We start from the raw sequence: 23,615 nt of genomic DNA, 5'->3' as shown, positions 1-23,615 counted from the left end.
ATGTATGATTTGACACAGCAAAACAGATTCGGGATATCAAATAGCTACAGATTTTTTTTTAATTTAATAAAGATTATCTGTACATTAGGCTGCTGTCTTTATATGAAAAAAACACTCTTTAATCTTCATAGGTACCACAGAGATTCTCACTAGTTGAGAGAGCCAAGTGCCTGCTCACCCCCCATGGAAAGCATGTAAATATTAGGGCAAATAAAAATGGATCTTGGTTAAATGTCCTCAAAAAAAAAATGCTTTTTGTCCCATTTCTTATTCCCAATTGAGTCCCCAGTGAACAGTATTAACAAGAGAAAAACAAATACCGTATGCTAATGCATATATATGGAATCTAAAAAAAAAAACAAAAAAGGTACTGATGAACCTAGTTGCAGGGCAGGAATAAAGTTGGAGACATAGAGAATGGGTTTGAGGACACGGGGTGGGAGGGGGAAGCTAGGGCGAAGTGAGAGTAGCATCGACATATATACACTACCAAATGTAAAAGAGATAGCTAGTGGGAAGCAGCCGCACAGCACCGGGAGATCAGCTCGGTGCTTTGTGACCACCTAGAGGGGTGGGATACGGAGGGTGGGAGGGGGACGCAAGAGGGAGGGGATATGGGGATATATGTCTGCATATGGCTGATTCACTTTGTTGTACAGCAGAAACTAACACAGCACTGTGAAGCAATTATACTCCAGTAAAGATCTATTAAAAAAAAAAAAAAAAAAGAACTACAGCAACAACGACGACAACAACAAAGACACTCCTGAGGATGGGCAACCAACTGAAGGCTTAGTACTTTCTTCTGATGAAATAATTGTCAACCCAGCCCAGAGTGTGAGAATTAAAATGAAAATACGTGCCGTAAAGGATAACGAAAACAGAGAGTACTTATCCTCTAGGCATTCACATATTTTAGAGAACGACGTGAAACAAGGGAAGATGAGAGGTGGAGAGGTGGGGAGGGAACTCTTTTAGCAATCATGTTCCTTTCTTTTTTTTTTCTTTTACTTTTTCTATCTACACAGATATGGAATTCTTGAGCAGTGTGTTCCAGACTTTTCTATTAGCTGAGGTATCTTTGTCCCAAGACATCTTAAGGGAGATCTAAAACACAGATGCATGGAAGGGGTGACTCAGGGGTCTACAGGTCATACTTCACACCCGCATCCAACAAGTGGGTTCTGTGGAGGTCTAGGGCTCTCGAGTAAGAACCAAATTCAACCAGAAAGCAGCCTATTCTCTCAAGGTAGGAAGCAAGCGATAAGGGTTTCATGACTATAAGTGAAATAAGTAAAATCTTAAAATAAATTTAAAAATTACTATAAGTAAAATCCCTTAAATATTCATGGAAACCTCTTTGTCACTTAAGCAGACACAAATGTTGGAAATGAGTTGGTTCATTATATATAGTCTCCAGTAATTGGGAAATTTACATTTATTTAACATTTACAAGGTTATGTACAGAAAAGTTAAAAGGTAGTTACTCCTTTTCAACAGCTGATAAAATGACAAAGTAAGATATGGTTGATAAGTTCACTACTTCAGCTTATCCTCTCAGATGAAGTAGGGTCTCAGATGCAACTTTTATCCATTCATTCAACAATATATAACAACTGTCTACTACTAGGTGCTGGGAAATGAGGATCTATGAAGGGATAAGGCAGCCAACAGTATTGCTATCTATAAGTACAGAGCATTCAACTATGTATGTCTTTGCATAGCCAGGAAATGACCCACGTGGGATTTTAACTCAAGTAATCCAAAACTCCAGAGTCCAACATTTTAACCACTATCATCCCCAACTACTTTCCAGTCTTAATTTCAAACTCTTTTCATTTTAAAATGTTTAAGTTGAATTTATTATTAAAACTAATATTTTATATTAGTGTGTTTTAATAGGATTCTATTTTAACTTTGTGTATTACTGTATCACAAAAACATTATTTGTCCTTAGAGAATATATGTGTGATTTGCTGATGTTTCTCTCAACTCTTAAGTATTATCGACTTTTTTCTTATCTTTTCTTAAAATAAGTTTTAGGAGCATTTAATAATTATTCTCTCTATATAAGTGAAAATAATGTTTTAGGAATACCTTATGATGAATATGATAGCTGTACACTCTAATATATAATTGTATAATATAATAATTATATAAATAATATAATTGTATGTAACTGAAATGTTTAGGGATATCAGCCTTCAAGAATAGTTTACGTTCACACTTCATGAGTATGTAAAAATATTGCTTACATTAAAAATATCCATGAAGAAATCATGACAAAAGATTTCAAAAATACTTCTTCAATTAAAAACATTTATTTAAGAACATGAAGCAAGAAGCTTGTTTAATAGATCAAATTTTAAATTAGTTAAGTCCCAGGCACACATTACAGGAAGAATGTAGAGAGCTGATTGCATTATAATGATCTTCACAGTAAGCATTACATACATCTGATTAAGAACTTTCTAAGGTATGGACACTGCTAGCATGTCATCCAAAAAGTATATAAGCATGCTTTATGCTTTAATGTTTATAATATGAATAAAGCGTTATTCGTAAAGTCCAGAGCTCTAGGAGTTTCTGGGGGGAAAACTGGAAATTATGGACTTGTTACCCTAGATAAATTATTTAATTTATATGCACATTTTTACACCTTCCAGTTATACCTAAAATATACAACCATCAATCTGCCACATAAACCCATCAGAGCACGTCTAGGGCATATTTTTCCAATTTCAGAATCACTATGAGCCTAGTTACCATACTAGTGGTGGAAGTGTGAATATTCTGGTGGCCATTTGGGCAATTTGCAGAAGGAAATAAAAATTTGCATCACCTCCAGTGGTCTCCCTGGCCTCCTCAGAATCACCAACTGGATCATCCCTCGTATGTTTCCTTCCATGGACATTGATCGCCTAAGTGTTTCCATAGCTTCGTGGTTGGACTTTCCCAGAAGAGATTCCCCGTTAACTGCAATCAGCTGGTCATTCACCTGCAGACGACCATCCTAGGGTGGAGGTAAGAAAAAGTGTTAAATAGAGAAAAGCATGGTGATGACATGTGACTGTTTCAGGGAAAAGTTCAAGTTTAAAATGAAAAACGAAAAAAAAAATAGCCATTAGAAATAATTTATTTTCCATGGCAGAAAAAGATTCTGGAGTTTATCAAATAGTCACAAATACTAACAATAATGAATTGTGTGAAAGTGATTTTTAGAAATCTTAGAGTTCCAAACTGCAATAATTTAGACATTTGTATAATGTCTCTTAGCCTAAATCTTTGGCAAGTATGCTACCTAGCCTGATTCTGACATTTGCTCTGGCAGGGACCATATTGCTGACTTAAGGAAAGGGGGTTTGGGAGCAAAAGAAAGTGGTCGTATCGCTTGCATTTTCAGGCACAGAGAGACATCATGCTTAAACGTTGTGAGCTTGAGAGCAGTAATGCGTCTCCTAGATATCATTGCGAGCTCTATTGGATAGTGCTGAGAAAAAAAAACACAAAATTCTCCTGTAATTTTCTCTAACACAACTAAAAAGTTGCTGGTCTGCAAAAGAACGCAGAGGTTTGTAACACAGGACCAATTTGCTATGATGTCTTCCGGCAGAAACGCTTGACAAAGGGGACTGTCAAGCCTTTTGTGATGAGGCTCTGACTGACGAGCACTTTCACCCAGCACCTTCAGGAAGGAACACCGCATGCCACAGAGCACTCGGAACTGCGGCAGGTGGATAGGCAGCCCAGATTCTAGTCTAAAGCACCTCTAGGCACTAGTCATCTTCAGCCAGAAGCCCCCCACAAGCTGGAGTCCATAGCAGTAGCTAAACAAACTGGGATGCCAGCTCTGCCTACAAAAGAACTGGTGGGGATCACAGTACAGGATCCCCAACAGGCAGCCTAGGAGAAAAGATGCTTAAATATTGACAGTCTGATTAGGGATGTGCGTTATACCTGCTACACACTAGGGTAGAAAGTTCTTGCTGTGAGGCACAGATGCAATTTTAGGAAGGTCGTGATGCTACTGCCACTGCTAATAAATTTAACAGAAATAACAGTAGGCTTGTATCACAGTTTTTCCATGAATTATCTCTAGACCTCACAGAACTCAAGAAGTTGAGTAGATTAATGTTTTTATTCACATTTTACAAATAAGGAAACCGAGGCAGGAAAGTGATGTAAGTTGCCCTAGGTCACAAAATAGAGGCAGAGAGAAACTGACTTAAGTTCAGGTTTCATGAACCTCGGCTCTTTTCAGTTTCTCTACTAGGACTCCCTTTGTTGTCTCTGGACTACAGTTGTGCCACACTAAAACAGGCAGAGGGAAGTATTAAAGTTTCTGCAGTTAGAAGTATCTGGGATCCACGTTCACATTAACAGAATGAAATGTAGAAGAAAAACAAAACAGAACTTCCCTAAGAAATGAGAACAACAGACATACAATGAACAAGAGGAGCAACTATACAGCTTTGGGAGAGAAATCCTGTGGACAAGTTGATGAACTCTGACTAATGCGGCAGCAGATGGTCAGAGGAAGTTCCTCTGCTGACAGCTGGGAAAAGGGGGAGAGTGGTGAGAGCCGTTCTGGAGCGCTAATGCCCTCGTGGAGATGCACTGCACGCGCCTCCTGCTGCAGAGGGTGTTGGCCCATAGATCGTGGAGGCCGCCCAAAGGCGCACACGCCGTCCTGATGAGAAAAGTTGAGATGGCGAGGCCATGGGATGGATCGATCGAGCTGTAAAACGTCTGAGTGCACTGCCTCAACAGAGCCTAATGTCCTCTGCCTTCCTCTTGTTTTCCCAGCCCACTTAACCTTTCCTCTAATTTGGAGCAAATCTGGAAATGAGATTTACAGGAAAGGCCAAACGAGAAAGAAATGGCTTCATTTCTGTTATCTCATGTTGAGTGAGGCACATAAAGGATAAGATTAAGGCTACATGAAATGGGGTAAAACAAAAACAACCTAATGGCTGTGCCAAGTGAAGTGAGACACTTTACTCCAGAAATTATTCTGTTCTATTACGGCATTTAATGGAAGGAGGACTAGCGGGCTGAATCTTTTGCGGGCAGTTGGGAGGGTCACTAAAAAGTTTTTTTTAGGAGGACTGGAAACAGATGTGTGGCTTTTAAAGACGTGGAGGAAGCAGAAGAGCTGGATCAGGATCCCAGCCCTGTTAACAGGAAATGAGGTCGAGCGCTGGATCTGCAGACGCTTAGTCTTGGCAGGACATCTCATCCGCTAGGACAGGAAGAAGAAAGATAAAGACTGAAACTTAATGGGTACTTCTAGAATTGAGGGAATGAAATCTGAGTGAGATCCACCTGGTAACCTCCCGTGAACTTTCTCTGTGAAGTATGGGGCAAGGTCTGAGTGAAGAGGTAAACAAGAGATAAGGAGATGGAAGTAAAACATTTTTTGTAAGATAATTTCTTACCAGCAAGTATTAAGCACAGACTTTTATTTTCAGCTACATTCTGAGTCTCAAGCATGCAGAACTACATTAAAGTAGAACATGTTTGCCGTATCCAAGTCCAAAACAAAAAGGCAGGTCAGGTCACCCCAGGGCAGCTGGGATTTTTTTTTTTTTTTTTTTTTTTTATGAAGACATTCACATTCATCACAAGCATCACTGGAGAGTTGCTGGTGTGATAAAAATTCACATACTCTCCTTTTTAGGCTTGGCTGGTCTGTTGCTATTGGTTTTTGCTTTTCCTTTATAAGATAAAGGATGGGTAATTTCATTACTGGTGATGCCAGTAAGTACCACATTGTCCTAACATGTAGAATATAATCACAGAATTCAGAGCTGGAAGGGTCCTTAGAGATCATCTTGTCCAACCTCTTCCGTTTATAAATAATGTGATGCCCAAAGAGGATGAGAAACCATTTATTGAACTCATCTTCTTAAGAGAAGGCACTTCCACAATCTATGCGGAAGAACTTGATCAGCTAGTTAAGATCAGAGCTGGATCAGAATAGCCCAAGTTCTGACTTCTCAGCACCCCCTATTCACTACCCATTCTGTGTTCTACGAAGATGACAAGTCCCTAAAGGGATCATGCTTCAAGGAAAAAGACTTTCAAATCCACCAGATGTCTCCTGGAAGAGAACCTTACATGAAAGCCAGAGTCAGATGATAGAAGATGGGGAGACAGGAGACTGGGCTGGGGGATGGCAGAGCAAGGAAGCAAGCTGGAAGTGGCAGGGGCAAAGGGGGTAGGGCAGGGACTGTTTACCTATCTAGCTATGTATACATACATGTGTATCCAGGTCTAGTCTTGATCTAAAATCAAGTTGATTCAATGAAGAGGTCATTACTCAAAACTCATCAAAGATTCCTCAAAATTGTGCATGTCTATTCTGCTTTGGAATGATTTTTACGAAGAAAAGTCATTTTTTATGGTTTTATTTTTTTCTGTGAATACTATGTTTAAGTAAATACTTAGGCATGAGAATGGTAACTCTCCTCAACTGATTTTACATGAGTGAATTCAACTATCCAGGATGTTACCCAGGAATTCTAGGATATTTATTTCATCGTCATCTGGATCATTCTTGCATTTGTTGAATGAAAAGAAAATGCCCTTTCTGCTATGGACTGAGTGTTTGTGTTTTCCTCGAATTCATATGTTGAAATCCTAACCCCCAACATGATGGTATTAGGAGGCAGGGTATTTGGAAGGTAATTAGTGCCCTTATAAAAGAGGCCTGAGAGAGATCTCTTGTCCCCTCTGCCATATGGGGTTACAGCAAGAAGAAGACAGCTGTCTATCAACCACGTCTCACCAGACACTGAATCTGCAGCACCTTGATCTTGGACTCCAAACTCAAGGACTGGGAGGGGTAAATTTCTGCTGTTAAAAAACTACCCAGTTTATGGAACTCTCTTTCAGCAGTCCCAAAAAAGACACTTTCCTTCCTACTTTATGGCCATCAGGCCCCTAACCAAAAAGACCACAACTACACTCCTTACCTTTGGCAACCCCCATAACCAACTCTATCCAACCTCAAGCTAAGACGGAGTAAAGGAGGTTCCCAAAGAGGAAGAAAAATAAGAAAAAGAGGAAGGAGAACAGACTAAAGATAGAGAGTAACTTCCTCCACATTAGGGCACATTAGGACGAATAAAAACTGGTATGAGGGGCTTCCCTGGTGGCGCAGTGGTTGAGAGTCCGCCTGCCGATGCAGGGGACACGGGTTCGAGCCCCGGTCCGGGAGGATCCCACATGCCGCGGAGCGGCTGGGCCCGTGAGCCATGGCCGCTGAGCCTGCGCGTCCGGAGCCTGTGCTCCGCAACGGGAGAGGCCATAACAGTGAGAGGCCTGCGTATAGCAAAAAAAAAAAACCAAAAAACAAAAAACTGGTATGAGATTTAGGTCTTCTCCATGTCCTGGGATGGCTTCAAGTCTCATCAGCCCTAACCTGGTTCTAATGCAGGAGGAAGAATGGACTAGGAGACAAGGTGTCTGAGTGTTATACCCCCTTTTACTGAACACCAAATGCAGGCCAGTCCTTGTGCAAATATTTTGCATATGTGCTCATTTCTCAAAACATCCCTGTGATACAAGCATCACCCTCCACCAAGAGAGGTAAAAATGGAGGCTCAGAGAAATGAAGTCAAAGAATACTGTCAAAGAATACTGTCACAGCCAGGTCTACCTGTCTGAGTCAGATATGTACGCATTATGCTACGCTGCTTCTAAAATCAGAGTTCTAGAGATGATTAAAGGCACTACAATGAATATAATTATTTAATGAGTTTCTCCTTTGTGCAGTTATTGTGCTAAACGCTTTATACGCACTAGACAATTTAATCCTTCCAGCAACACTATACACTGGGGACTACTGCTCCTCTTTATAAAAGAAGAAACCAAGGATCAAGCAAGTTAGGTGCACTGTTACAAGTCACATGTCTAAAAGCAAATCTGAAGTAGGTCTGGGTCACTCTGAAGTCCATGTTTTCAACCACTTTGCTAGTGATTCTTGACCTTTATGGGCTCTTCTTAGACTCCTTTGGAAATCTAATAAAAGCGACAGATTCTCACCTCTTAAAAATAAATATTTACATGATAGTTTCTCCACAGCTGCACATCTGGACCAGGTAATTCTCTGTAATGGGGAGCAGTCATGTACCTCATAGGATGTTTCACGTGCCCACTGCAGCACATCCATGATTTCCGGGGGTCTAGTAACCTCATAGTTCAGCCCCTGCTGTGCCTCTGTCATGATTACTGGTGACAGTGCAAGGCTTAATCCACCTCTTGTGGCCAATTTTTTGTAGGTCCCTTTACCTCTAAAGTTCTAATGAACACAGAGGGAAGAGAAGAAAGCCATGGCAAAGAATGAGCCTCTGCAAAACACGAGTCAAGCATGCGGGAGCGGGCTGGCTAACACACAGGTAGCTGGCTGGGGTCCAAGGCCAGTCCCTATTTGGCCAGGGTGTTGAGAGGATTAATCATGACCAGATGTTGGTTCCTGCCTCTGCCTGTTTCTAATGGGGCCCTTGGTGAAGCCTTCGGGGACATCAGCGCCCAAATTCCAAACCCTGACTTCAGAATACAGGCAGCATTTCCTTGGAGTGGGGTAGAACGCCAGGCAGGAGGGCACCTGACTGAAAGAAAGGAATTTCCTGAACAAATATGTCTCAAGGTCCTAAAATCACTCCATGACAACATCTGCTTACTGTATTTTGGGGGAAAAAAAAAAAATCCAACCTAGAAAGAGCCTTGCATTCCACATTGAAATCATTTAGCTTCATTTTCAAACAATAGCAATGAAAGGCAAAAGAATAAATCGAGATTTTAAAGTATAGTTTTTAAAACAAAGAAAGGAATAAAGAAAGGTGGCAAGACTAGAAGCATGTAAGTTCTTGTCTTGAAGGGCATCTGCCCACATGAGTCAGTGTTTTACTACATCTGTCCTAACCAATATGAACGGTACCATTCTTCCCAAATAAGAGCTCTCTTTTCCAGACACAATAAATTGCGCTCTGATGTACACACCGTGGTGACGTGGCCCACACGCTTCCTTCTCAGCAAAATGCCCTTTGCATTTCTGCTCACCTGTTGAATATCTATCCTTCAAAACAAGGCTCAGCAACTGCCTTCCATTCATTTTACTTCACAGGCAGAATTAATTGCTCCATTTCGATACCCATGATACTTTTATATTTGTCTACCATAGTTCTTATCATATTCGAATCGTTTATGTATTCATTATGCTACCAGCTTCCTGTATTATGGAATGAGTCTTTTTAAATTTTCTGTCTCCAGTGCATTATATATTGTATAACTTGCTGTAGCTGTAGATGTTCAGGAAGTGCTTGCTAAATTGAATCACTTGAAACATCTTTCATTCAGGTGCTTTGGACCTGGTGTATGTTTCATCTACAATGGACAAACCCTGTAACTTACAAACGGTCACTGTAAGAGATTCCTGATCCCAGGCTGGCTTGGAGATGCTGGCACATGCTCAGAGAAACGTTATAATTCCAAAAGTGAAGCTTGATTACTTTCTGTGTACTAGCTCGATCTCCCCTTGTTCAGCTATTGTAAAATTTTAAATGTATCTAATTCAGTTATTAAGAGCCTCACTCCATTTTATGTAGCAAATCAGTGAAGTCCCAGCAATGCACCATTTATTCAGCATCTGTGGTATATGAGACTTCAATTAAAAATAACTGAAGAGCACTTTTTAGAGCATCAAAATATACATAATCCAAACCATTCTGATATAATGTATTATAATTCTTTCCTTTTAAAAGATCTTCTGGAAACATATGGGACATAAATAAACATACTGCAACTTACAGCCTTCACTACCGTCATTAGTGAATTTTACAATTTCCTCAGCAAGAAGTTTCAGGAGCACTGACTTAGAGTCATCACAAATATTCCTTGGCCTGCTTTGCAGCAATAGCACTCTGTGCTCGTTTTACACTTCTTCTATTTCCTGTCCTTTCCGTTTTCTCTCCATCCCTTCTTATCTTCTTCCTGATCTTCTGCTTTTAGTTTACTCTGTCTTAGAAAACTGGATATTAAAAAGCTTATTAAGGTGTATGTGTTACACGAATCAAGAAGATCCTGCATGAATGCCTAACTAGATGAGAATCTCAGAGGCCTTTTCAACTTAATGAAAGGATCTTATTTATTCACTTTAAAAACAAACAAACAAAACTGTGCTCTTGTTTGTGCTAAGACTGCTAAAAGTCTGGTCTCTAAAAAGACGGACCCAGAGCGGAATGCCTAGACCAAAGCTCTGACCACATCATGAACTCAGCATCTCCACAATGCAGGTGAACATAGCTTTTCAGGTAAGAGGTACCATTTTCAAAGTATCATGATCATGTTATAGTTTTTGATTAGGTCTACCAAGTCATATTTTTCAAGCCTCCTGAGGCAGTCATGGAGTTCAAAGTACACATCAATATGACACAGAGTTCTAAAATTTTATTCAGCATGATATAAATTTATTTCTTACTTGCATTTCCATATATAAGATAAAAATATGAAAGTGCTAAAAATTGGCAAGAAAAGCAATGATTGATGCTGGTATTATGGGATTTTAAAAGTAATGTTCTCTTGTATCTCTTTACAATTTATTGCAGAAAACCCATAAATGATAAGCCTGATTATATTAATTAACATATACTAACATTTTTGTCTTTTTTCTAAAAAGGAAATTGGTTTAAAATATTTGGCATAACATAGTTGATAATTCTTTTTTTCATGTTTAAGTTAGTGATTTTTTTTTAAGGCAAAATTATTATTGGGTATATAGTGATGGTGAATTTTTCCAGGCAGAGTTCCTGCTTTTAGTTGTTCATACAATATCACAATTTTGTGGTTAGGATGAAATATTAGAGTTTGGCTTCTAACAGTTGAGGATTTGCAATGAAGCTGTTTATACACCCAGACTGTATGGTCCTTTTGTAAGAGGTAAAAACCTGGAAGACATGACTACAGGTAATGATCTTTATAGCTCTCCACCAGTAGAAAACACTAACAATTTTAAGAAAAATGGATAGTTGAAGAAATCATTTAACATTTGTGCTCCTTCAAATGCTGTCCTTTTTATCTTCCTTTGAATTCATTAATTATAGACCCATCACATGATTTACAGATACCAGCAGAAATGGAGGTGGAAATTACTCCCGCTAGGAACTCCTACTGAACTCCTGTTAAGTAAGCTTGGAGGCTGTTAAATGTCCCATACTATGAAGAGACACAGAAATTCAGCACCAAGCACCGTGTTCCCGGAAATTCTAGGACTGTGCATATTCTCTCCAAAAATGCATACTTTTCGTCATTTTAAAATAGGGGGATTGCTTGTACCACTTAATTTTTTTTAACCTATTACTAAATGGCATAAATCATGCAACTCTGCATCTCTCAGAGGCTGTATTCCAAATTTCCTAAGCATACAAGAATCAAATTACTTAAATTATGTCTATTTTATATTCTGAGTGCATGCATTTGCAATTAGCTATGTCAGGCATTTTTCTTTCATTTAATTTCATCATCATCAAGTAGTATTTGTTAAGTACAAACCTAGCTAATTAATTTTCTAGAGAATAAAAGGTATTCTTAAATTCATTCTCTCTATTTAAGAGCCCTTAAATAATCTACCTGACATATGACATTTTTTCCCATAGCAAAAACTGCCTTTAAATTTTAATTTTTACATTATTGTTTCAAGGTTTCAATAGAATGCATTACACTTCCAAAGTGAGTATATTCAAATTAAAAAACATCATTCAGAATTAGTACAACGGACTCCATGGAATTTTTATTCTTACTATAAAGGGTGTTAGTATTCTACCTTAATTTTTTTAAAATATCACCATTCTAGTTATATATTTTTCTAAAAGTAATTCATTTTTAAGGTAGAAAAATAAACAGTTTGTTAGTATTGTCGATAGACATAAAAACGCATTTACTCTAAAAAACATTCAGTTAAGAGTATGTCAAAAGCAAAGGAAGAGGGCTTCCCTGGTGGTGCAGTGGTTGAGAGTCCGCCTGCCGATGCAGGGGACACGGGTTCGTGCCCCGGTCCGGGAGGATCCCACATGCTGCGGAGGGGCTGGGCCCGTGAGCCATGGCCGCTGAGCCTGCACGTCCGGAGCCTGTGCTCCGCAACGAGAGAGGCCACAGCAGTGAGAGGCCCGCGTACTGCAAAAAAAAAAAAAAAAAAAAGAAAAGAAAAGGAAGAGAAAGCCACTGATCCCAGAATTCAAAATGTTTAGCACATGAGGATGAAATTATGTTAGGTCTTCAAACTGATCGTCTAGACTTTATGTGTGCTTCCTTGGAAAAAGTAAAAACTCATTTTTATGTAGATTTTGGGAAAGGAGAATATTTTTCTCAAGTTATTATTTTTCTAACTGCACAAAGACAATATACCATTTCATTTATAACAACAACATATTCACTTTAAATTCCCATCACAAAAGTGAAATTTTAGAAAAGCACCCTCCTGAAATCCTAATTTCATTCCACTCATAGTTCCCAGTTCATGAGAAAGTTAACATACATAGTTGCATCTAGTATAATTTGGTTCTGGAAGTAATTACACTACACATTCAGGGGCAAATGCCCAGGAAGAATGACAGAAACTAAAATGGAACTATGCACATTTAAGGCATGTTATTATTTAAGCAAATCAGCATCAATACTCTAATCCACATTTGGCTGTTACGCTCAGTGGTCACTTTGGCTGTACATTGAAAAGCATAGCTCAAAGGGATGTTTCAGAGGGCTCTACAAAGGACTCCACAGGCTACCGCAGCCTGAAATGGCAATTGCTGTGACCTGCCAGTGGCAGGGAAGAGTGTCTGGGCTTTACTTCTTGACATGCAGACTGGAATTTAAATATTAAGATGAGATTAAGCATTTGAATAATTCCGAGTAGAGTAAAAATACCGTTACTTTGCCCTTAGAGTGGGTGAGGGATTCACTTCCAAGAGGGAATTCTAGGGTAGCTAGATGCTCTTATTTTCAAAGAGATTTATATCTTTATTAGAAATGACTCAAATAAGAGATGGAATGATAGAAAGCAGCAGCAGCCAGAGAGGTAAGGGGCGGGGGGGGGGGGGGGAAGAAGGCCCTTAATTATAGTCACAGTCATCCAGGGGTCTTACATCTGGCAAGAAGTAGCCTGGCATTGTTTACACCAATGGAAGTCCCCAGGAGAATAGAGCACACAGAAGCCACAGGAAGAATTTGGTCATACTTTTCAAAGTAGTTTAGTTTCCAAAAATCCACCTTCCCTAAAGGGGAAAACACCTTGAGAACCAATTAGTGGTAGGAAGGGCCAGGAGAAAAAGAGTGTGCCCTGGCAGGAAGATTATTTTGTTGATTTCAGGTAAAAACCTCTGGCCACATGCTAAAGTGGATGTTCCCCGTGCTTATCTCCCCTCTGCCCCAGGGACAGTGCAGTCTGTTACATTTGTATCTTCTGAACAAGGACGGGAACAAAGTCTCAAAACAGTTTTTGTAAAACCTAATCCTCAATCACAGAACAGGTGGCAATTTTCTGAGGAGTAACAGTGGATTATTGGAACAGCAGAAGGAGAATAGAAAAATACTTTTCTTTCTCCTGGTTAATCAGATTTCTTGGGAGCAAAGCTTAGGTCTCTACCCTCTACGCTGCAGAAAGTAAACGAGACAAATGGATACTACACATTCACAATAAGGCTAAATTCATGATTGATGCCTCTTACTATTTGAGATCAGCTATAAATATGCTGTCCAGTAGTTTTTAATGGTGTGATTGTCTGACTCAGCAAACAGTGTCAAGAAAGAAATTTACATAAACGGAAAGTGAAACCTTTCTGCAAGAAACGGGGCGTTAGAAACTGCTTAGGTAAGGAGATGCTCACTTACACAAACATGGATATACATATTAAACCTGCTCTCCAATATCGCTTGAGCTTAAGTTATTGCCCATAAAAAAGCTAAGATGTTTGCTTTTAATTTCCAAAAATTCATTTCAGTTTCAATTTTACTTGGAATAAATTCTGTAAATAGAGCTGTCATTAGGAATAAGAAGAAGAATGTCAAGTTGGTATCCACAAACATGACCAAGATGCATTCTTAAACATAGCACTTGTTTAGATGGCTGGGCTCAGGATGATAAGCATGATATAAGACAGCTCCAGGACAACAGCCCCTGATGTCTGGAAATATGAATAGATGAGATGAAAGAGCTTTGTCACAGGACAGCATAGCACAGGCTCCAAAGTCAGACTGCCCGGGTTCAAATCTGAGTTTAAGCAATTCCTGGCTTTGTGACCATAGGAGAGGCACTAATCATTGAAATCTGCAATTTCTCCCGATGAGATGGCATGATTATAATGCAGTGTGAATGTGAAGAATAAAATGAGAGAATCCACCTAAAATACTTATTATACAGTCCAGCATATATTAAGCACAAGACAGAATGAATGTTAACTGATGCTGTTGTTGCTATTATTACTATCATTTCCCATCTGCTCCTGGTTCTGCATTTCTGAGCCTGACTGGAGAGTTTGATAGATTGGATGATTGGCCCCAATTCTTCACCCTTCTCTGTACCCAAACCTTTGCCATAGACTCATCATGGGTGGACTGTTTCCCTATTCCTTAACATGGACCTTGGATTCAGTCATATGTCTTGCTTTGGCCACTGGTATGTGTGAGAAGTGACAGCGTGCCAGTTTGGAACTCAGAACTAAAGAGGCTTCGTGACTCTCTGACATCAGCTAGCCTGGTAGTCCAAGGTGTAGTTAAAATATGTGGAGCACGCTCAGACCTGTAGATCTATGGTGCGATAGAGACATACCAGCCTGAATCAAAGCCCTTCTAGTTGCCCTGCAGGGCCACGAGGGAAGTAAAGGCTTACAGATGTATGTTACTGAAATGTTGTCACTACTTATATGCAACAGAAGCTAACTGATCCAAGGAGTGCATTAAAGAGTTATCTATCCCCAACGCATTTCTTCTTTCCCAAAGAAAAAGACATTAGCTCAGTGTCTATGTCTGAAGCAAAAGTGGAATGATTAAGTGTGAAGAAACAAATGCTTCAATAAAGCCAGGATCCTTGGACCAGGGGGGCCTCCTGTAAACTCTTAACTATGCCTTCGTGGCTTTTGAGTGGGAGAAGGCACACATTATTAATATCAAAATGATTTTAAAATGGCTAACATGTATTCAACGTTTATCATAGGTGCGGTGCTAGGCATTTTATATCTATTGTCTTTTTTTGTCCTCACAAGAGCACCAGGAAGCAGGCACTACTAATTTTACTAATTTTACACATGAGGAAACTCAAGCACACTGAGGACAAGTAAGTTGCCTACATTCACCCACGGTGAGAGTAGTGAGGGCAGGATTCGAGCTCGGGAAGCCTCACTGCATGGCATGAGACGATGATGATGGTGAGGACAGCTGACGATAAGCACAAGAGGGGGTGTTTTCCCCCCTCTCTGTAATCACTTCACTGCTTTAATCGCATTGTGCACATTACTGTATTCAATCCTTAGAACCCTGCACATTAGGTATTATTATTAATGGTGCGCTACTTGGAGCACATGGTGGTAGAGTTGCATGTGAACTCAGGCAAATCTAGTTAACCATTATATTATGGTAACAGCGATGATCATGTTGCCTGCCCCTGTATGAAAGAGCAGAATCACGTTCTTCTCCTTTTATCTGGAAATTTATAAGCTTCTCTAAGTTCAAAGGCAAATATGCATTCCCAGTGGATTTTCCAGTGTATAAAATGTGATAAATGACTTTTAATTTGTACTACAGTCTCTCCGATTCCACTGAACTTTCACTCTTACAAGCACAAGAAGTATAGTTTCTTATTTGTTGCTTGGATGTTGACTTGTTTTTAGTTTTGCTTTTCTGATTTCATATTTTTAGGTTCAACTTTATTAGGTTACAAACTCAGAAGAATCCTAACAGTAATTAAAAATAATGTAAAAGAGAATATTAATCATGGTGAGTTTTAAGAACTATCAATAGGACATGACCACTTAAAGTATGAAAACAAACTGTCACCCAGATCTGTTCACACATACATTCCCTGCGTCTGGCAGGAAAGCCTCAGTGGTCTCAAGCCTTTAGACACTTTCTCCATCCAATCCCCAGGCACAATGATGACATCTCTAAATAGCTTCTCATTGATGTGCAAACATCACCCCTACCTACCTTAAAAGCAGCACCTCCGTGGATGATGGATTTGATAAAAATCCCCAAGTCTGTTCCAGTTTCTCGAGATTTGTTCCCCTTCAAGCTCACCCCAAGACCAGCAGAACCAGAATCATTCAGGGGGATCTCGAAGGTGAGTTGCTCAGTTGTTTCCAGGGAGAGTGCGTAGCAGTCAGGTTCTCCTTTCTGTTGGAAATACACATGAAAGGAGTAAAGGAGGAGAAAGCAGATTAATATTTATACACTCAGATGGCCAAACACAGATGCAACCGGCAAGATGGGATGACTGGACCTCTAATAGCTGTAATTCTGCTCCGGGCGGGCAAAGGCTGGTCTCTCTCTGCAGGGGCCACCATCACATTGATGGAGTGGAAGGGAGAGGTTCCTGGGAATAATATCTGGTGATGGTCAACAGAGAGGATTCTTTGGCAAGGCTCTCCTACCATGTGAAACATTCGGAAAGTATTTGAAAATTCAGCAGGATAGTCTCAATAATTAAAGAGACTGGACGTTACTTAGGGAATCTTAGGTACCAGAAAAGACCTTAGAGATAATGTGATCTCAACACCTTTATTTTACGGATGAAGAAACAGGAGCTCAGTGTAGAAACGTTCTAAAATTTTGGGGAATATTTGGCTTCTATAATTTAAAACATATCATTTACCGTGGAAGCAAGGCTATTGATAAAGACTGTCAATAGGATACTGAACACTGAAAAAATAAACTGTTAATTTTAAAGTCAGAGATGTGATTTTTAACAGCTATCACTGAATTAAATTTCACTTTGTCAAAACTCATGCCTTAAGCTTGCTCCTTTGGATAGTATAACTCACTGGCAATTGGTTTTTGAACCTAAACAAAAATGATAATGCACAACAAATACTCATGTCATCGCTGATAAATGACACTTAGCCATAAGCCTAGCTGTTCTAAAAAAATTACAGAGTATGGTGGCAAAAGGCGTAATTAGGGTTCAGGTCTCCAGGGAGAAGCATGCGGTTAATCATATCCGGTCCCTAGTGTTTTCAAATATACAGAAGTGGGGATAGGAAAGTGCTGTCCACATGATAAAGTGTATAGTGCCCCTCCTGCATCCTTCCCGAGCTTGCAGAAATGTGAAACTCTGCCCCAGTGTTTAACTGAAAAATTTGAAAATGAGATAGCCCTGGAAACCACCAACTCATTCCAGGTCGGTAGTTCCTTCTGCTCTATAATTATGTCTAGAGACTCTCATCTTAAGGTCACTGTGAGGGACACTTATGTAAAATTATGTATTTTAAAAATTATCGTGAATGTCTGAATGTCAGTCACAAAATAACAACTATAAAATCAGAAGTAGCAAAGAACCCACAATTAAAACAGGATTAAGAGGTCTGATCATAGCCAGATCCACTGACATGGCATCTTCGACTCCTCCCAAAGTAGAGAAAGCCCATGTCTAGCCTTAGAGAAATAGTTCCTTCATTTAATTTCACTGTAAGTGAAGTTAGCTGTAAAGATTTTGACAAGGGGTAGTTTCAAAGAAATTAAACTTTACTGCTTAATTTAATAAATCTATTACAGGTTAGCTCTTTTAACTAACTCATTATATTACTACCTAAGAAACAAATCCCATTATTTGATACAAAGCAGCTCAGGCTTTCTTTAACCTTAGCACAGGTGACATTTGGGGCCTGATAATTCCTTATGGGGGCTGTCCTATGCATTGAAAGATATTCAGCAGAATCCCTGGCTACTACCCACTAGATGCCAGTAGTATCTCCTTTCCCAGTTGTGACAATCAAAACTGCCTTTAGACATTGCCAAATGTCCCCAGGGGTCAAAATCACCTTTAGGTGAACACCACTGCCCTGAACCAACAATTGTCAAATGCAGTCCAGTTCAAGGCAACCAGGGTCTAGAGAGGCAATGTGGACTGCAGTGAGTGCTGCCTGATGATAGGTTCCTAAGTACCAGGAAGGGGTGGCAGTAAAAGTCCCTGCAATCAACTGGGTCTCATGCTCAAAGGCTCATGACAGAGCACTGAGATGGTCAGAATGAACTCCTAAGGAAGTCTGCTATGTATTGTATTAGCTATGTCTCTGGTTATACGGCAGCTAAGTTTTCAGAGGCAGAAATGCAAACTTTGTGGGACTAACAGAGTATGAAAAGTGAAAAATACTGAATTACTTGGTGTGTGTGTGTATGTATATATATACATATATATATATATATATATATAAAATACTGCTTTTTACTTATATTAGAACACAGAAGAAAGATGCAGTCTACCAAGTGGTGTTTGCTAAATTAGTTATGCATACATATATATATATAATATATATGCTGTTTTTGTACTTTTTAATTAAGAATCACAGAATTATATAAAACAGTGGTGAAACAGACTTTTAATCATGTGAGAATATGACAGTATTAGGCATAAAAGCTTACGTATACAGTACATTTCAATATGTAACATACACTCTATACTCATATTCAGACACCTACTCATCTACCTATTACCTGCCTGCCTTCCACCCCCGTCCCATCTATCTGCATAGGAAAAAACTTGGTTATCTACTGCCACTGCAATATGGACTGTTATTTTTTTCTTTATAATTTGTTTTCCAACACTTCTCAATTATAAAAGAATAAATGTTTTTAAAAGGAATTTATGAAGATATAAGAACCATTTGCTATATTATTGCACTGCCAAGTAGAGAGATGGTAAACACATCTCTATAATGACACGCATGTACGCATTTACACACACATGCACATAGATATACACATACGTCTAATATAATCAATACTAGATATTTATACACCCTACAGTAGTATTTATATTATACATATTTTTTAACACTACACACAATACATAATATGTATATATGCTCTATAAATATAGGTGTATGTGTGTGTATACTAACTCCTCTTAGAGTCACCAATGACCCTCATGTTGGTAAATTCGAGGGTCAATCCTTGGCTTTCATCTTACTTGGTCTACAGTAGCATGAGACCCAAACTATCAAGCCCTACTTTCTGAAACACTTTCTTCTCTTGGTTCCAGGACACCACTTTTCAGCGTTCATCTCCTACTTCACTGTCTACTCCTTTTCCAATCCCTTTTGCAGACTCTTCCTAATCTCACCAATCCCTAAATACTAGTGTCCTAAGAATCAATCATCTGACCTTTTCTCTTCTCTCCCAACCTCACTTTCAAAGTTACCTCATCTAACTTCTGCCCCCAATCCTTTGTGTCACCTCCTCCCTCTGCTTTGAATATTCCTCCCTTACATTCCTGCAGACCTTCTTCCCTTATTGCCTTCTATTCTGTGTTCAAATGTCAATGTATCAGTGAGGTCTTCCCTGATCATTCAGTTTAAAATTGTTTTAAGGTTCTCCCAATACTACCCTACCCATGTCCATTATCCCGATTTGCTTTTTCTCCATTTATCACATATTTTTCTAGCATTTATCACATACTATGTACTTGCTTGCGTACTTTTTTTTCATAGTGTCTGTTGAATGCAGAAACTTTTATATTGCCCTGGTTTTTTTTCCATCAATGTATCACTGATGCTTAAAACAGTGCGAGACTCAAAAATAGGCCCTGGATAGGCCCTAGGTTCCTGCTATTCTGGATTTCATTACTTTAAATGTTTACACAAATTAGTTTTTACATTAAAAATAATTGTAAAGAGCATACAGTATCACAGTTATAAGAAACCTTAAAAGTAACCTTGTCTAATTTCCATTGTCATACCACACTTCCTCCTCCTAGGAGAGATGATAACCCAGCTCAGCTTCAGCATCATATTCTCAATGAAGGCACCATAGCTACCAATCTGTGACAAATCTGTGTCATAGCTACCAATCTGTGACAAATGTTGGACTGTTCATGATTTAAAATTGCATCATGTACCTCAAATCATAAGTGAACATTGCAAACAACAATACTCATGGTACATTTCATCAAGTTTGGGAAGCCCTGTGATCAAGTACCCAAAGCCACATTTTATCTACCTGCCTTCCTGTCTAGGCATCCATGCATATACACATGTATGCACATACACAGATATAAATAGAAGTTTCATGAGACAATACTTACCGAGAGGGCAACACATTCTAATGTTTTCTATTCTATTTCATTATTTTTAAAAATTTGTCACGACCCACTACATTAATTTCATAGTCCAATAATGAACCACAGTTTTCAATCTGGAAAACACTGCAATGATATATAAAGGCATTGTTTTTATTAAATAAAAAAAACGAAATGGAATGCAAAACCAAATGGTGAGTAAAATGTTAACTGCCTTTTCTTTCCTAATTTTCATAAGCCATTTTAATGCTTGATCCTACCTATCCCCTAGCCCTTAACTAACCCTTTATTCTCATTTACACAAACTTCCTTCAAGTTCCTACAGATGTTGTTCTGTTATCATCCTAATTATATATCTCTCCGCTTCTCCTTCCCATTCAGTTATTTCTTTTTCTATTTCTCCATTCTCTCAGTTTGTTCCCTGAAATACTATTTCACTTTCTAAGCATAGTGAATAATCTCTCACAGTTGGAATTCGGATATGAGACTGGCCCATTCTGGCTTGAGTGAAAAGAGTCAATCAACAAATTTCTGCTAACAAACCAGTCATTCAACAAATTGTTATCAAGCATCTACTATGTATCAACACTGCAATGTGAAATGGCCAGTCTACACAGAACATAATTGGTAAAAAGGTTGTTGAACAACATGGCAGGGCCTTTCTGTTTCACTCACAGTATTATCTGACATGAAGAAATAGAGTTTAACAATAGAAGAGAGGAAACAGAGGAATCTACATAGTAGGAGCTTGACAGATATACAACCATTTTTATCAAACAAATATCAAAAGTAATTATTTGGTGTGAGGGGAGGAAAGAGAGGCAGGAAGATGGATGACTAAGGAGCCATCCATATTGTTAGCTTAAGAGTGTTCCAAATGAGGCTATCTCTGGAATAACAAATGTCCCTGTATTGCAAAGCAGTGTTGTTTCACGCATGCAAGTGGTAATAACCCAGTCTTTCAAAGCCTGGGGGAATCTCCAGTCCACAGGCCAATGTTCAATTTCCCAGAAGCCCAGGTCAGACCTGAAAGCATCCATGCTGAGCCTTTTATGGCCCTCATTTCATTAAATGCTGTGCTCTTGGCTCAGCACGAGCAAGTTCTGGATGTCTTTGCCCCGCCTCCCAAATGTGTAATTAGTTTGTGTTCGGAGCAGCTTAACTTTATGCAAGAGTTATGTTTTACCGGCAATCATTTTGTCAGTTACAAAACTCAAACAAAGGGGCTTTAAGGCAAAAAAAAAAAAAAAAAAAAAAAAAAGCAAAGCAAAGCAAAGCAAAGCTTTTTTTTTTAATATAAAGCAAAAGCCAGACCTGGCAATTCTGCCAGGATGGATATTTTATAATTATCACTGCTGAATTTGCCTAAATAAATTCTCAAGAATTTAAGGTGATGAAACTTTTGTTACAGCTAAATAAATTTTCACAACAATGAAAGGATAAGACACCTTGAGGACACTTAATTTTCTGAACATTTTTAATCTTCTGAAAAAGCATGGGTAGCTATTATTAGCATGAAAGGTTTTTGGCCAATTGGATTACATAGAATTTTTTTTTTTTTGCGGTACACGGGCCTCTCACTGTTGTGGCCTCTCCCGTTGCGGAGCACAGGCTCCAGATGCGCAGGCTCAGAGGCCATGGCTCACGGGCCCAGCCGCTCCGTGGCATGTGGGATCTTCCCGGACCGGGGCACGAACCCGTGTCCCCTGCATCGGCAGGCGGACTCTCAACCATTGCGCCACCAGGGAAGCCCAGATTACATAGAATTTAAAATGTGAATATTGCCCTATAGTGGAGATCAGACTCATTCCAACAGCTGGGAAGCATTTTATTTTAGATTGTACTTTTAAGAGAGTCAAGAAAAGACGACGACGAGAGATGAGCTAGCGCATGCAAAGCTATGTGTGATCTAAAGACAACCATTGTAATAAATAGCAAAGGACTTTCCCACCACTACTGCTAAACCAGAAGAATTATTGGTGATTTACAAGTAGGCAGATTATCTTTTAAAGTCTTTTGCCCTCTGAACAATATAGACAAATCACCAAAAAGCATCAGAAATCATAGTACAGATAATCTTTAAAATTCTGAATTATACTACAGGTGGTTGCAAATTAACCCCAAACTCAATACTATATACCTATCACACAGAAAAGGAAAATGTAAGTTAATGTTGCAGTAAGTAGGGCAGAAGCTTCACAGAGCTATATGTAAACAACACTGCTATTTACTTTTAATGAAGGAATGATTTTTAATGATATTGTTAGCTCAGTAATCAATATTTTAAATATATGTTCTTATGTGATGTTTTAAAGTATACATTCATTCATTTTAAAGTAATTTAAAATCAAATATCTGAAAGATGAAAATACTATAAACTATTTGTAACTGAGACACTTTTTCATGTGTTTTGAAATCCATTCCCCAGAAAGGGGGCAGAAAGGGGAACTATTGAAAGCAAGAGCTGGTCTCTGACTTAACTTATCAAAAACCAATTTCCTTTATGTAAAGGATTAATCTAATACCAGAAAACAAATGTCAAAAAATGGCCATTCTTTACTGCCTGTTCAATATAAAAGTACCTTAATATAATACTAAGTCAGAGATTAAAGCTAACAAAAGTAATGTCAGTCAGAGTTAAGATTCCTATAGCAACCTTTTTTCCCTCTTACTTACAGTATATGTACTTGAAAGATCAGCAAATTCAACAGTTTAAGCACACTGGAAAGTTTTTTTTTCCTTTTCAGATATAGATTAAAGAAGTGAAAATAATATTTTGTGTCATGAAATGTAATATAAATTACTATTTTATAATTCAGACAGCAAGTGTTTCTATAAAACTAGAACCTGCTTTGTTAATATCAAGAAACAACAGATCTTTTTGTTTTGTGTTTAGTCTCTCTTATTAGAAGTCAAAAGACTTTAAAGTATTTTACAGGCAATAATTCAGTAGTTAAAATACAAAAATACATGCTTTTATATGAATATAAGATTCAAGAACAAACAAAATGATTGTAATATCCAGTGATCTAAAAAGAAAGCAGGGTGGGCCTGATTCTACGAGGAGCAGACCCATTTGAGAAACTGGGTTCCTAGGTGAAATACTTCTAATATTTTGTCATCGCAAAGATACTACATGCCAGGCTACCTGCATTTAATGCCTTTAAAAGACAACAGAACTATCAAGGACAAAAGTAAACATAAATAAAAATTTTTTTTATTTATACACAGCACTGCAGGAAGTGGGCTCCCGGTTAGGGTGCTTTCTCTGACCACAGCTCAGCCCGGCCCACTTCTCAGGAAGTGGGTGGCCCCTGACCCCATGACACAGTCA

The 23,615-nt window shown here is 38.8% G+C and overlaps 1 protein-coding gene across 3 annotated transcripts in view; it reads right to left on the bottom strand.

The window, feature by feature from the left end:
• Window positions 1–23,615, bottom strand: part of PARD3B (par-3 family cell polarity regulator beta) — a 1,046,263-nt gene that overhangs the window by 448,395 nt on the left and 574,253 nt on the right. For all 3 annotated transcript variants that reach the window (XM_082840795.1, XM_082840797.1, XM_082840796.1), the window contains 2 exons: window positions 16,198–16,383; window positions 2,843–3,013 (listed from right to left, as the gene is read on the bottom strand). In XM_082840795.1, the coding sequence (XP_082696921.1) occupies window positions 2,843–3,013; window positions 16,198–16,383 (357 nt within the window). The remainder of the gene's footprint in view (window positions 1–2,842; window positions 3,014–16,197; window positions 16,384–23,615) is intronic.

This window comes from Leucopleurus acutus, assembly GCF_964270905.1.
Source record: "Leucopleurus acutus genome assembly, chromosome: 6".
Classification (NCBI taxonomy): domain Eukaryota; kingdom Metazoa; phylum Chordata; class Mammalia; order Artiodactyla; family Delphinidae; genus Leucopleurus; species Leucopleurus acutus.
The sequence above is the reverse complement of the archived record's forward strand: the minus strand, read 5'-3'. Positions and strand labels throughout refer to the sequence as shown.